The sequence below is a fragment of the Centrocercus urophasianus genome, unplaced genomic scaffold (genome assembly GCF_019232065.1).
Source record: "Centrocercus urophasianus isolate 14NV4802_14NV808 unplaced genomic scaffold, USGS_Curo_1.0 seq_17, whole genome shotgun sequence".
Lineage (NCBI taxonomy): Eukaryota > Metazoa > Chordata > Aves > Galliformes > Phasianidae > Centrocercus > Centrocercus urophasianus.
In genome coordinates, this window is record NW_024884722.1 from 5004085 (window position 1) to 5018743 (window position 14659).

The 14659-nt window shown below is 40.8% G+C and overlaps 1 protein-coding gene across 1 annotated transcript; it reads left to right on the plus strand.

Annotated features, from left to right (window-relative positions):
- The first annotated feature begins 30 nt into the window (after positions 1 to 30).
- LOC122160371 (minichromosome maintenance complex binding protein) lies at positions 31 to 13237 on the plus strand. The gene is made up of 16 exons (XM_042818830.1): positions 31 to 286; positions 1075 to 1160; positions 1931 to 2071; positions 2368 to 2409; positions 2806 to 2907; positions 3797 to 3926; positions 5195 to 5346; positions 5610 to 5710; positions 7425 to 7594; positions 8448 to 8571; positions 9355 to 9472; positions 9896 to 10061; positions 11287 to 11420; positions 11992 to 12156; positions 12518 to 12606; positions 12858 to 13237. Exons 1-16 carry the CDS (start codon positions 229 to 231, stop codon positions 12982 to 12984), a joined length of 1905 nt encoding a protein of 634 aa, XP_042674764.1. The 5' UTR covers positions 31 to 228; the 3' UTR covers positions 12985 to 13237.
- The last annotated feature ends 1422 nt before the right edge of the window (positions 13238 to 14659 follow it).

Below are 14659 nucleotides of genomic sequence, written 5' to 3' on the forward strand. Positions count from 1 at the left end.
AGATGGCGGCCTCACGAGCGGGTGCGGCAGGAGGAGAAGGGAGGGGCGAGAGGAAAAGGCGGGTTCGGATCGCGCCGCCATTGCTGCGGCCGCTCTGAGAGGAAGAGGAGGAGGAGAAGGCGGAGGGCGGAAGTCTGCGGTCCCCGCGCTGGGCTGGCGAGCGGGAGTCGGCGGCTGCGGGGCGCTGGGGAGGCGGCGGCGGCGGCCTTCGCCCGCTTCTCTCCCGCCATGCCGTGCGTGGCCGACTGGCTCAACAGCCCCTTCAGCATCGTGCAGGGCATCTTCGGTGAGCGCGGGGCCGGGGGGGGCCGGGGGGCCGGGATCTGCCAGGAGCGAGCCGGAGGGAGGGCCGCGGGCCGGTGCCTCTTTCCTCGCCGGGAGCGGCGCGGGGCTGAGGCGCGGCGTGCTGCCGTGTGCTGCGGGGCGGCGGCCGGCCGGCCTGACTGCTTGTGCCGGAGCTGCGTAGGGCTGTCCCAGCTGGGCGATCCGCTTCGCAACTTAGCATAGAGCAAACCCACGTGTGTTTTTCGGGGTAGCGGTACTGCTGCCGTGCGCTCCTCTGGCAGCAAGAAGTACTGGAAGCGAGACCCGAGCGCGTGGGTTTGGAGCTGGAGGCAGCACGGAGAACGGGGGCTCTTCTCGTGGAGAATGAGGGCTCTTCTTGTGGCCTTGGCCGTGGGGCTTGCTGCTCGCTGTACCCCCATGAACGCTGCCGCTGCCATAGCTGAGGCTCGGTGCTAGGCTTGATCTTGAGCTAAAAGCTCGCTGAAATAAAGAAAACTTCCTCACGCAGCAGAAAGCGGTGCCTCGGCTCCTCCAGTCGCACGTACCCGGGAGTGTTGCTGTGTTTCAGAGCCCTTCTGCGATGCCCAGCCTGTGTGTTGTTTTCTCAGTTCGCCCGAGGCGCGTGGGATGGGGAGCTGGGCACAATGTAACATTCATAAAGTCGTCTAGAACTCAGCTGTTTGCCCAGAATGGGGATAAATGTTTGAATTGCTTACTGTGTTGGCACGGTGCTGAATAGGAGCCTGTTGTGTGATGCAAATGTTGATGGAAACGTGCCTTGTTTTGTAGCCCAAAATACTCCAAATTCCGACTGGGAGAAGAAGGTAACTGACTACTTCAAAGAGAAATTAAAGGAAAATAATGCTACTAATTGGGTAAGACTGTTATTCTCTTCGAGTTACACAACTCTGAAGTTACGCTCTTGTACCTCCTAATCGTTGCAGTGATATATTTTTAAGAAGTTCTTCCTTTTCATGATATGCACTTCTGTTAGGCCTTTGTGATGATTATTTACATTTCAGTTGCTTTAGTCTGTATGTAAAACAAGATGCAAATTCCTGGCTGATACTGCAGCAGCCACAGTCCTTGGCTCCAGTGTGCTGGTTTGCCTTGGGCCCCACCTGCTGAGCACTGCCTGCTGGTGCTGGCATCCAGTAGGTGGCAGGAGCTGACAAACACTGTCATATTTGGAGGCCAGGCCTGTTGGTCTGCAATAAATGTACACAGGAAGTGTTCAAACTGTTCTTCTTTCACGTCCTTCTATCATAATGCTGCAAAATTCGGGTGGGTTGAAGAAATATCTGCTTGGATATTCATGTTTGAGGAAGAATAGCATCTGCTAAAACTTCTAGAAGTTCGGCAAGGGAAAGCCATGCTTTAGATTTAAAATAAAGTGTACACACTTGAGTTCAAATGATGCTTTAGTGTAAAAGGCTGACAAAGATGGCATCCTGGAGCACTGTTAATTGGATTGAAACAACACTTCAAGGTTTGAGCCAAGCAAGTTAGCAGTGGGATATATAAGATGATAAGAAAGGGGCGGTGGCAGCTTTTGCAATGTGTTTGTTTGGGTTTTTTTTTGCTTACTTCATTGTGATATTTAATGCTTATATGGCAGTTGTTTAGGAAAAACTTTCTTTTACAGGTCCCATCGCTGAATGATGTTCCTGTACATTACCTGAAACCCAACAGTTTAGTGAAATTTCGCTGTATGGTTCAAGATATGTTTGATCCTGAGTTTTATATGGGTGTATATGAAACAGTTGACCCAAACACAAATGCACGTGTAAGTGAAATACCGACTTGTTACTTCTGTAAATGCTTAACATTTTCTTCTTCCAAGTCATCGTATTTCTCAACTTTCAGAGCTAAAGCTGTGGAGTCTGGCACTGTCTGGTGGTAGCTTATTATATAGCATCAGTAATATAACAGTATTTATAATTCTCTTGGGGAATTTAAAGAATAAATATTGCTTTAAAAATATATATTTTTGAAGGACTTAAGTGCAATAATTTAGATGTAAATCATATTCAAGCTGCTGGCACACAGGGAATGATTGCATTGTTTTTTCCTTCTTGACAGGTTTTGCATTTTGGTAAATACAGAGATGTGGCAGAATGTGGGGTAAGTTACACAAGTTATATGCATTTTGGGATGAAGTATTAGTTGAAAAGACACAGTTTATAAGTGCAGTGTAACTTGGTACTCACAGTGGACTCCTGGAGATAAGTCTCTTAAAACTGAAAGTTAATCTCAGACTGGGACAGCAGAGTATTCCTAATTGTTTATCTGCTTTCGAAGTTCAGCACAGTTGAAGTCAATTCTGTTTTAATTAACATTTGTTCTACTGGGTGGGGTGGGACAGAAAGCACTTCAGACTGTTTAGATTCACTGTTTCATAATATGTAATCAGGCACATTGTGAGTTCTGGCTAAGTAGCTGAATGTGTGAATATTCAGTTTTAAACAGGAAAGACACTAATCTGGGTTTTTAATGTTGTTATTTCTATTGGCATTCTAGCCACAGCAGGAAATTGATATGAACTCCTCACAAACAGTCACCTTGGAAAGACAGACATTCTACTGCGTTCCGGTGCCTGGTGAATCAGCCTGGGTGAAAGAAATATCTTTTTTCTCTGAGCTAGTGCTGTGCTATGCAAACATTATCACCAATTAATTTGTTAGCTGTAAGGAGACAAATTTATGGAATGCTTCTTAGTTTTGGGGTTGTTGTTTTGTTTTTCACTTCAAGGGAATCAGGACAGGTAATGATTGGAAGGCTCTTGAAAATTGCTGATAATTCATATTTGTGCATCTTTAGAAAATGGGAGACTCAATTTGAGCTCTGAGCGTTCACTGATGTTTTCTGGTGAAACCAAGACATTGCTACATAGTAAGAGTCTGACAAAAGCCCTTGTAGAAACACTTGCAGCATGTTAGACAGTAATTCTTGGAGTGGATATGTTGCATTTTGTAAAATGACCAGAATTTGATGGTAAATCTGATGACTTGGTCATTCACATTTTGAATTCAAAATTTAAGAAAACTACCTGTCATTGGCACAGAATGCCAATAGCACTTGAATATGGTGGGGTTGTTGTTCTTTGGTTAATAGGTGATTGCTAGGAATTAATTTGGGGGGAATGCTCATGTCAAAATCTTGCAGCAGTGGAAATTTCAGGTGAACCTGACTGGTGTGAAAATGCCTGAAAGTCATTTCAATGTTTGTACATCGCATGCTAATGAAAACACCACTATATTAGATGTTGCAAAACTCATTTATACCTGCAGCACAGCTGGCATCTTACAAGTACGTCAGCATCTGCTGTGTATTTCTTTTCTAAGTAGTCCTAACAACTGCATCAGGTAGTCTTGCTTTGACAACCAGCATGTTGCCTGGGCCTGAAGAAACTTCTAATACTTTGTTCAAAATAGGAGATGACATCAGCAGAGCTTACTTCCCCTGAATTTTTCTTGCTGAGTGTGGTGTTGTCCTTAATCCTCAATTTTACGCATATATCAGTGCCAGCCAAGCTCGAGTTAGTCCTTCAACATCCTACACACCAAGTCGCCACAAGAGGAGCTATGAGGAGGATGAGGACATGGAACAACATCCATCTAAACAGAAAGAGCAACACATGGGTAATGGTCTTACTGATGACTAGATGTTAAGGCATTTTGTCAGGCTTTGCAGAAATTCAACTTTAGAAATCAAAGTATTTGCAATTGCTTGAATCAGCATTGGTTAATGCAGCCTCTTGTAACCAACTTGGTGTTTTTGTAGACATCATCAGTGGCTTAAGTAATGAGGGAGACCTTATGGTGTTGGGCATTGTATATTCTATGGCTTATTGGTTTTATTTCCCACAGTTAATAATTCCTAAAATAAATATCTTGTTCAGCAGCACTTGTATGCTGCCTTTTCTGGGAGTTCTCTTTTAATTTCTAACTGTAAAGCATGTTTCATGGTAATCTTGAGAAAATGAGTTTCTTTGGAAGTTACTGTTTAAATTGAGGCTGGACTGCATCTTAATTGGGTGCTGCTTTGCTGCAGAGAATACTGTATTTCTGAAGAATACCCTCTAGCCTCACCTTCTTCTTTTGTGAGACTTACGAAGTCATAAAGGAGGCAGATTAATACCAGATGCTTTATAGCATGCTGAAGAAGGCTCTTAGACCTTCTCAGAGGATGATATTTTCAAACAGTCAGTGTTAGGATGGTGTGCACTGCTTACTGATTTTGCGGATGACTTGTGAACTACTGTTGCTGTTTTGTGGAGACACCACTTGAACTGGCATAGGGGCCTCCTGAACATTTTGACACCTTGTCTTTTGAACAACAGCAAATGGTTAGTTCAAAATGATGAATCCCATTACAAGAAAAATAAGTGAAAAAGTACCTTCTGTTTGGTCTTACGTGGTCATGAGGTTCACTTGCTGCATTTTTGGTTTTTGTATTTAAATGGATGAATTGCAGAGCAGGTTTTCATAATGTTTTTTACTGCTGAAAATCTAAAGATGATTAATGCGACCTGCTTTGTTGATGCATATTCTCACATCTGTGATTATCTGTTTTTCAAACTTGATATGCAGAAATGTATTGCCTTTGCAGACCTGCACAATTTAGAACTGTTTAGTTGATGGGGTTGAAGCATCACATGTTGAAACTGATGTGGTTTGATCATGTTTGGAGTTTTTAAGACAGGCAGATTTTACCCACTCTCCTGTTTATCTTGGTAATGTAAAATATGCTTGTGATACTTTGCTACTTTGAGTCAGAATATCCTTTGACAAATATGCTCTTTTTTTGTTTGGCTTCTTGTTAAATTAGTGTGATTCTACGTTGCTTGGTGCAGTGAGTTGTTTACTTTGCTTTTCTATTAAGGAGTGTGTGAATCCTTTGCTTTCAGGCAGTGGAGGTGATAGTCATGGATGTGGGGAGCCGAAAAGATTAGAAACTGAAGCTTCTGCAGGTCATCATCTCATTTCTCCCAACTGTTCACCTCCTCTTGACTTAAATTTTCCATTGCCAGGGGAGAAAGGACCAGCATGTCTTGTAAAGGTAAGAAAAATAGAGTGATGATGAGCACAGTTATGAGGCAGACAATCTGAAGTGGCAGGGGGAAAAGTCTGTTACTAACTGCTCAAATGTCTGGCAGAAACTGGCTTCTGGATATTTGTTTCTAGGATTTGCCCTCTTAAGCAGGAATTTGTGATGGGGAAAAAGAAAAAACAATGCAGCAGTACCTCTGTATTGTGCTTGAGCTGGTCTTTGATTCTATGCTGCCTATGAAACTTCTAACACTGCATCCTTCTCTCGGACAGGTATATGAGAGCTGGGATACCTTCAAAGTCAATGATGTTCTGGAGGTGTATGGTATTTTGTCTGTGGATCCTGTGCTGAGTATAGTGAACAACGAAGAGAGGTAAGGCTTGGGTGGCATGTGGTTCTGAAGTGAAGTACATTTATGTTAATATGCCAATTATTTTTGTTTGTCCCCTTAATACAGACAGGGAAGTATGTGATATGTAATATTCACCTCTTCAGTTGTTGCCTAAATGCTTGATATGGAAAGCATTAGATTCACAGTCCTGTAAACTAAAATCCATTATACTCTGAAGCATCCATGGCCTTGGATTCATGACGCATGTTTTCCTACATTGTTACCCAGTCTTTAAAGCAGAAACTATTTCTGTAGCTGAGTTCTGTACGCTTTCATGCCTATTAAAATCTCAGAGGCTGAATGAATAGTGAATAAATAGGGAGCAGTTTTTGAGTAGGCTTTAAAATGATAAAATATACCATAGTTAATACTATACCCTTGTGAACTGTAGAATACTTTAAATTTAAACTTCTGTCTCTTCATAAATGTGGAATGATTGTAAATAGGGTTGGGTTCATTTTCTGCTAATTAAGATGTATTATTATACTTCTGAAGTTTCTGGTTTCACCTTCTGTTCTGTGACTACTTGCTTGAAAAAATGCAGTTCTAAGCAAACCAATTGCAAAAATAATCTTAATGACTAATCTAATAGAGATACTACTAATGCCTTTAGCAGTTGTGCTTCAAGTAAATTATTTGTGTTAGTGACTTTGTTTATCCTTTTAATAAATCCAGTATCAAGAGTGCAGTATGAGTCCTCTATAGTGCCAGCTTCTTAAAAGTAACTCAGCCTGGTCAGCTGCTTTTGGCTATCAGCTGTCTGACAGAAAGCTAATCCTGCACTGACAGATCAGTTGGTGTCATACAGTTATTTATTTGTTTTCTGCATGTCATTCTATCACAAATAAACAACGTGGTGGCATTTAGCAACATCTTGAATGCAGAGTCTAAACAAAAGATTTTTTTTTTTTTGATAGAAAGAGACAGAGGGTTGTTGGAGAGGTCTTGAAGTAATGAAGCCTTTCAGCTTAAGGCTAGTAAGAGTTCATCAAATTTGTACCAATCCTTGCCATCATACTGTACAGTCACCTTTAGATTTTAGTTTGTGCATAACACATGAAAACAGCCTGAAAGGGATTTTGTCAGGCATCACTGAGAAGACCAAACCTTGTATAACTGAACTCTAAATTCAGAGGTAACACATGCAAGCTACAGTTGAAGTACGCTCAGATTTTTTTTCTCTCAGCTGCCAATACAGCTGTTATGGGGCTGCCTTGAAGCTCTCGTTGGCAGTGCCTAGAACCTGGCAGAAAACAACAAAAAAGTAATGCATATTTTCTGAAAAGTTGCTGTAGATATAAAGTATCATCCATATTTGCTGGACAGAGCAGTGTGTAACACTTGATGTGAAGTTGCATCTGATTAAGTGGTGCAGCAAACAATGTGGTCTGTTTTGGGTGTTTTTTTTCCCCAGGAATGTAAGAATCCATTATCCTCCTGACACTAATAGAATCCAACTTCCTCTGTCAAGCATGCTTTGGTGTTTCTATCTCACTAGTTATAAACTGTGATTTTGTATTTGATGTTAATAAAAACCCTGAAGACAGTTCCTATAGTTGGAATACAGAAGTTACCAAGAGTTGGGAATAGATGTTGGGAACAGACATGCTGTGTTCATGCCATGGTTCCAACAGCTTGTGCTCAGGTGGAGGAAAATGTTTGGAGTATTTTCAAGTCTGCTTGTGCCCTTTCCTAGGGATAGCTCAACCCTGGATCCTATGGACTGCATGGACACAGCAGAAGAGCAGAGAGTACACAGTCCTCCATCCTCATTAGTCCCCAGAATCCATGTGATTTTGGCACATAAATTGCAACATCTTAATCCATTACTGCCTGCTTGCCTTAATGAAGAAGAGAGTAAAACCTGTGAGTACACTTCACTCTACACACTTGTAAATGTGCAGTTTGCTGGTACATATGGACAAGGATTTCTTAGCTCGGAGACAAACGCATCAGTATTAGATTTGTTTTTAAGTTTTGTGAAAGTAGAAGAGCCATTCAAAACATGAGTTTGTATTTATGTGATGCTTATGCATTGCTTTTTCTGAACTAAATGTGAGTTAAATGAAACCTACTTAGCATCTACAAGCTCAAAGACTTCACCAAGCCGTTTGGCTGTAAGATTCCATTTGCTTTCAAATGCAGTAGTGAATTGCTGGAAAACTCTATCTCCAAATTAATACTGCAGTGTAAGTAAACATATGTGCAGCATAAGGAATCATAATGCTGTGAGAATAAGCAAAAACAGTTCTGGTTTTGAAGTAACTGTGTCATTCTTTGTGGCTGATTTAACTATTAGTTTTCTTGTTAATTATTGCACGTTAACAATGATGTACTTCATCCCTTCCTTGCATACATTGTATTGGTTGTTTTGAGCTCTGCTGTGTGTAAGGGGATTTTTTGTTTCTGATTTGGTATGAGTAAGCTATATATCTCAGAAATTAGACTCCAAGCATTATAGACTTCTGCAAAAGTATTGTTTGCATTTATAACATTATTTAATTAAAAAAAAAAAAAAGTATTTCAAAGGAAATGCTGTGCAGCTGAAGTTACCTGAAGCCAGTAATTGCTTTGTAGGCAAACGAATGTTTATTTTTCTGTCTTGGAGTTATCACTCTTCTCCATCTGATTGTAATGGAAAACAAGCTTTATGTAAAGAAAAGTGGGGGGTGAAGAACTGTCCATTCTCTGACATTGTTGTCTTCTGCTCTTTTATCAGTTGTGTCTAATTTCATGTCTGAGCTGTCACCAGTTAGAGCAGAGTTGCTTGGGTTCCTCACACATGCCCTCTTGGGAGACAGTTTGGCTGCAGAGTACCTTATATTGCATCTCATCTCTACAGTGTAAGTATTTAGATGTTTGTCTTTCAAAAGACATTTCTTTTTTGGGGTTCTTCACCATTCTGTAAGTGAACAGCGGAAACTACTTATTCCAGCAGTACTTTGTCCAGATAGTTATCCTGTCATAGTGGGCAGTATTAGCAGACTGCATTCTCTGGAATACCAGAAGGTTTTGTTCAAAGGCCAATTTCATCCTTTTGGTGTTGCTTTGAGAGCTGGAAAAAAATCTCCTAGATAAAAGTTTTAAACAGAGGTACAATATCAGTACACTTGTGTGCACACACTGTTCTTGCTGGCTGTGAACGCTCTGATGCTTGGATCACACGGTAGTTTTTTTCCTCTTATCACAAAAAAATGTGAAACTTGGCAAGAACTGGCAGAAGATGTACAGTAAGAAAAGGGAGAGGAAAGCTGAGGGCAGGTAGGGGAAATGAACAAGCATAGTCAGTAGGGAAACTGAGCAATAAGAAAGAAAGCATGGAGTATTTGCAGTAGAGCAGAAGGAAAATAGAACAAATCACAAGCACTATAAATGTACTGCTTTTGTACAATGCTGCAAAGCCTTCCAAAGCAGAGTTCAGTCTAATTTATTTCCATGGGCACTGGAGAAGGAGCAAAAATGAGCCTATTATTTATGTATATATCAGTACTGAAATCTCCTGCTAGCTATCAGAGATTGATCACAGATATCACTCAAAAAGAGCAATCTCTCTTATCAAACTGAGCAATATCTCTGATCACTCTGTTAATCAGATACTTCCCTCACCATGTTTCTTTTTGATTTAGTTATGCGAGACGAGATGTGCTTCCTCTGGGAAAATTCACAGTCAACTTGAGTGGATGTCCAAGGAACAGCATCTTCACCGAGCACATCTACCGCATCATCCAGCAGCTCGTCCCAGCTGTAAGAATAACATCACAGTGTTGCATTGTTTTTAGTCGTAGATGTTGGGGTAATTGGCCAAAAGAAAGAGACTGTAACTTATTAAAGTTGCTGATCTCCATCTAAGGGGCAGGTAAAAGTGGAGATGTATGTGGCTCTCTTCCAGTTGAAGCCTGTATCATCCTAGTTGTCTAAGATGAATATGGAAACAGGTCCTCTCCTCGTATGTATTGAACTGTCAGACAGATGCATCTACCTTTTCTTAACGCATCACTTCTTAAGCCTTTAGTATTTGGATGTTTGGAATAAAATGTGTTCTGTATTATGGCAGCAAGTTTTATTTTACTTCCTGTGGAGGTTCACAGTTGCAATTCCTGCTAAAGAAAAAATTACTTATCGGAGAGGTGAGAGGAGATGTGCGAGGAGTTTCTTTTCTCATTGCAGTCCTATCGCCTCCAAATGACGATTGAAAACATGAACCACTCACGATTTATCCCACGCAAAGACTACACAGCTAATCGCTTAGTCAGTGGGATACTGCAGCTCGCCAGCAACACTTCCCTTGTCATAGATGAGACTCAGCTTGAGCAAGGACAGCTTGACACAAAAGGTAATTTTTTTTATATGTATGTATTTGAAGAGAGTGGTGCTAACTGTGTCCCAGTGACAAGTTTCTGTTACAAAACAGCTGGTGGTTTCCATGTTCTGTTTCGTTGCTTGAAGTAGAATGCTGCTAGTTCTGCTGCCTTCTCAGACAATTTAATGCATGATCTCTCAGTTTTGCTTACTGGAAATTTCTGCTGTTTTGCTCAGAAGTGCTTGTATTGAGTCAGAACGAGTAGCTCTACAATTAAAAGTCCTACACCTACTTTTTTTTTTCCCCCCAAGAATCCCTTTATTAAGGAGTACTACCTGTCCCAGACCTCAGGTGATCTGTAGTGAAACAAAATGGTGTCTCATTTGGTATGATTGTGTCATAGAGTGCTCTGGGCAGCGTCTGACGCTTGATGGAAGAGGCTGCTGGTTTGAATGAGTCTTCAGACCGCATTACCTCTGAACCATTACAGTGGTTTGGCTTTTCTGGGAGGCGAAGAAGGTGGGGGGAGCATACACTGCCTGATGCTTTATACATTTACTGTATGTATGAAAACCATCCCATGAAACCTGACTTAAATGTGAGGCATACAAAATTAGCTAGTGTCTCATAGGAAAAAAGGGTGGTTCTGTCATTTCAGCTGATGTGGTGTTGCAGTGTGCTTTCTACAGAGCTTTAAGTAATAACCTACATAAAAGAGGAATTGTGCTACCTTCTAGAAGCTCAATAACTGGAGAATGTATAGCATGGCTACATGTGATGTTTTGAGTAAAGACTAATGTCACTGGAAGTGACTTCTAAAAGAACAGTACTACCTTCATGAGTCTGAAGTGTGATGCTGCAAGACTGCTGGGCCTCCTTAATGAGTAGTTGGTGCTCTGTCCCATTGCAGCTCAAAGTTTGGCAGAATTAGCTAGGTTGAGATTTCAGGTAGACACTACTGAAAAACATAACTTCTTTTTAAATTACTAATACTGAAAGTTACTTATTTGCTTCTGAGCCTTTGCATGAGGGAAGGCTGTTAAACTGGCTTTACTCAAGCAACAAAACTTTAGTGAAGAAAATATTTGAACTATTAAAATTCTTTTCCTTATTATTTTCCAAACAAAATCAAGATAACCACAGCATCTAACAATTAAATGCTGCTCGTTTAAAAAACATTGGGGGGGGAGTGGGGAAATCAGTTTGAAAAAGTGGTCAAAGTCAAAGCTGTCAGAGTTTTTTTTTCTTGCTCTTCTAGGTGTGCACAATGTGAAAGCCTTGGGTAATCTGATAACTTGGCAGAAAGTGGATTATGACTTCAGTTACCACCAGATGGAATTCCCATGCAATATTAATGTTCTTATCACCTCAGAGGGCCGATCGCTGCTACCGGTACGGCAAGATCTTTTTGAATTTGGGGAATAATTACTGTTAGTAGATATTTAAAAACACTGAGCACACTGTTCCAGGGACGAGGAAAAGATGCACGTGAAGACAGGAAGACTGTCTTATGAGCAGTGATGTAAGAGAGCCACCTTTCTTGCTTGGTTGAATACTGATGGCAAGGTAGTGACTGAAGTTATCAGCAGGCATTACAACATTGGGTAGAGCCTGCAGGTAGACCACTGCTCTGAAAGCTTCATTGTAAAACAGCTTCAAGAGGGGTTGGGTGTATGAATAAAGAGCAGTTTGTCTGGAATTGCCCCTTGAAAAAACAGAGTAGCCTAATGTTACGTGTCTCTGACCACTTGCAGTCCAGCTTTATAAACTGAGAAACTGTGCACTTGTCTCAAAGGGAAACTGACTTATTGAATAAAACTCCACGCTGGGTTTCACAAAGGGAATTGTTAAGTATTTAAAGAAGGAATTGTCTTGCCTAAATTCTGAGACTTTTGCCTTGGAGGTTAAATCTTGGAGTAGAAAAGCCATCTGAAAAGGGATGATGTGTAATTTTATTTTCCAGTCAGATTGCCAAGTCCAGTTACAACCACAGATAATTCCACCAAACATGGAGGAGTACGTGAACAGCCTCCTAACTGCAGTGCTCCCTTCTGTGTTGAACAAATTTCGAATTTACCTAACTCTACTGAGACTGCTGGATTACAGCATATCTGATGAAGTGACGAAGGTATGGAAGATTTCACTAGCTGATTTTCAACTCCATCAGATAGAAAGTGCCTTACTATGTTACTGTACTTGCTCATTTCTCTCCCGGGCAGTGACTGTTGGAAGTTCTTTGAAAAGGAAGCATTTTATTGTCATGGATATGCGTGCCTTCAAGGGTTTGTACTCACGAGTGCTTCAGTGTATAGAGTTCATACACATCCTGCTTGCTAAAACTCATTTTGAAAATAATTATATTCAAAGATGAGCAAGCCTGTTTTTATCCAAGCTGATTTCCTGACGTTTCTCCTGTAATCTGAGGATAGTTGTGGTGTTTGAATACTGAAGTCCTTTGTTGCCACTTTTGTTTGCTGTGCTGTTTATAGGCAGTTGAAGAAGACTTTGTAGAAATGCGCAAGAATGACCCCGAGAGCATAACTGCTGATGACCTGCACAGAACTCTGCTTGTAGCAAGGTGGGTAGTGCTGTTAGTTTGGACGGAAGACTTTGAAGCAAGCTGGAGCCAAACTCATTTAATGCTGACACCTTTAAGGCAGGTGTGTGAGGAATCTTTTTCCTTTGTTTTTGTCAGTTTCTTAACCAGGTAGAGTTCATCCTCTGCTTTCCAGTTTCTGAGATACTGACAATTCTTCTTAAGCTGCTTTAGGTTACCAAATGTGAAACCATCACCAAGTTCTTCCTTAACTGCTGTTTCTGCTCATCCAGGTTCCTGTCCCTCAGCGCGGGGCAGACGACGCTGTCAAGAGAGAGGTGGCTGAGAGCAAAACAACTGGAGGCACTGCGTAAAGCCAGGCTTCAGCAGCAAAAGTGTGTTAATGGAAATGAACTTTAATGTTTTGTGGATGTCATGATAAAAATTTGTCTAATCCTAAATGGAACCCATACTAAGATTGGGATATTGTTTATACCAGTTTTTTTGTAGATAATTTATACCAAGATATTATGGATATTTACCCTTGCAATCTGAACACACTATCTCTGTTCAGCCAGCTAAACATATTTTATGAAATTTTTTTGGAGCCTGTTTTGTAATTGAGAATTGGTAACACTGAGCAAATGATTTGATATTAAAGTTTAATACTGAATTTGTGTAAGCTCATTTCCTTTAACAATAGGAAAATGTAACCCGTTGCCCTCATAGCAGGGGTAGAGTCTGCTTGGGAATAAGTATGGTGTGATTCTTCAGCTGTGTGAGTTGAAGGACCAGAGGCTGCTGCTGAGCAGTTTCTGTAAGTTTAACTTTGGGCTTTAGGCAGCCAGGGCTCTGCAAGGTGTGTTGTTGCCCTCTGAGCAGCAGAATAATCTGATTCTAGTGCAGTATGAAGAATCAATTTAAAATTAGCTAAGATTCCAGTATGAAATTCATTCTTACTGTACTTAAAGACAACTCTCACTAACCTACCAGTCCCTCTCGTGAGCTTTACACTTCAAACTATTTCGTACAGGGACAACTGATACTTACATAAGCCACATCTTACTATATTAGTATGTTATTAATAATGCAGGGGTTTGTATGAATAATATCAATTAAGTACTAAGAATGGTCTCTATCTTATACTGTGTGGTTTGCACTGATGGTCACAAGAATCCCCCCTGCCCTAATATGATTTGCAGAACTGGTGGAACAAGGGTGGTTTGAGTGAAATAAATACTGAACTCATACAGAATAATCCATAAAGATGGTACAAGGGTAGGGCTTCTGCCCCCAGGGAGAGCTTAAAGTATATGAATCACAGTTAATTCTAGATAAGACTAAATATTCTTTTGTGAACTTTACGTTAAGCCTAAGCCACCTTACTTTTTGAGTGAGACAGTGTTAACAGGAAGCTGCTAGTTTGTTGCATTTTCTGTTCCAAGCACAATGGTAGCTGCACAGCAGAAGCAACTTGAAATTGTTTTTTGTTTTTTTTTTTGTCTGCAACTTAATGGTACTCAATTATAAAAAGTTTTTTTTTTTTAATACACTTTTGACTTCAGCCAGTATTGTTTTTTTTCAGCTTAAAGATGTGTTTGTCTAAAACCTGGCTCCACTCTGGGCAAAAAATGTGAAAATACAGCCTGTAAATGTTCTCTTGATGATGATTTTGTTATGGTACTGTCTCTTCAAGAAAACAAGACAGCTTATAGAAGAAGTGAGCTCCAGTGTGCAGTGTCGCACGGCTGCTTCCTCTACTTTCTGAAGCTGCTAGATAAGCTTGGCAACAGCAACAAAGGCTAGTGAAATTTTCAGGGTGGGTGTATGGTATGTACACTGGAGAGTGCTGCTCACTTCATAGTGAAATGTATGGAGGGAGCACGGAGAAACCCTGTTTTGGCTGCACACTTGCAATGAGGTGTTTTGTAGCTTCCTTTTCCTGTTTGCAAAGCCTTGAGAAGGCTAGCCAAGGTGAGGTGAGTTAGTCTTATCACTTTCAGACATGCCCTTACCTCTGTCTTAGTATCAGGCCTCCTTGAAACTGAAAGCTATGTCAAGCATTAAGAGTATGTTAATGTTTATCATGCATTAA

What these genes read in the sequence shown, in the direction of transcription:
- LOC122160371 (XM_042818830.1), top strand. Translation starts at nt 229, where the DNA reads ATGCCGTGCGTGGCCGACTGGCTCAACAGCCCCTTCAGCATCGTGCAG. An exon ending in GACCAGCATGTCTTGTAAAG is followed by an intron (nt 5,347 to 5,609) that starts GTAAGAAAAATA and finishes TCTCTCGGACAG; the next exon opens with GTATATGAGAGCTGGGATAC. An exon ending in AGAACTCTGCTTGTAGCAAG is followed by an intron (nt 12,607 to 12,857) that starts GTGGGTAGTGCT and finishes CTGCTCATCCAG; the next exon opens with GTTCCTGTCCCTCAGCGCGG.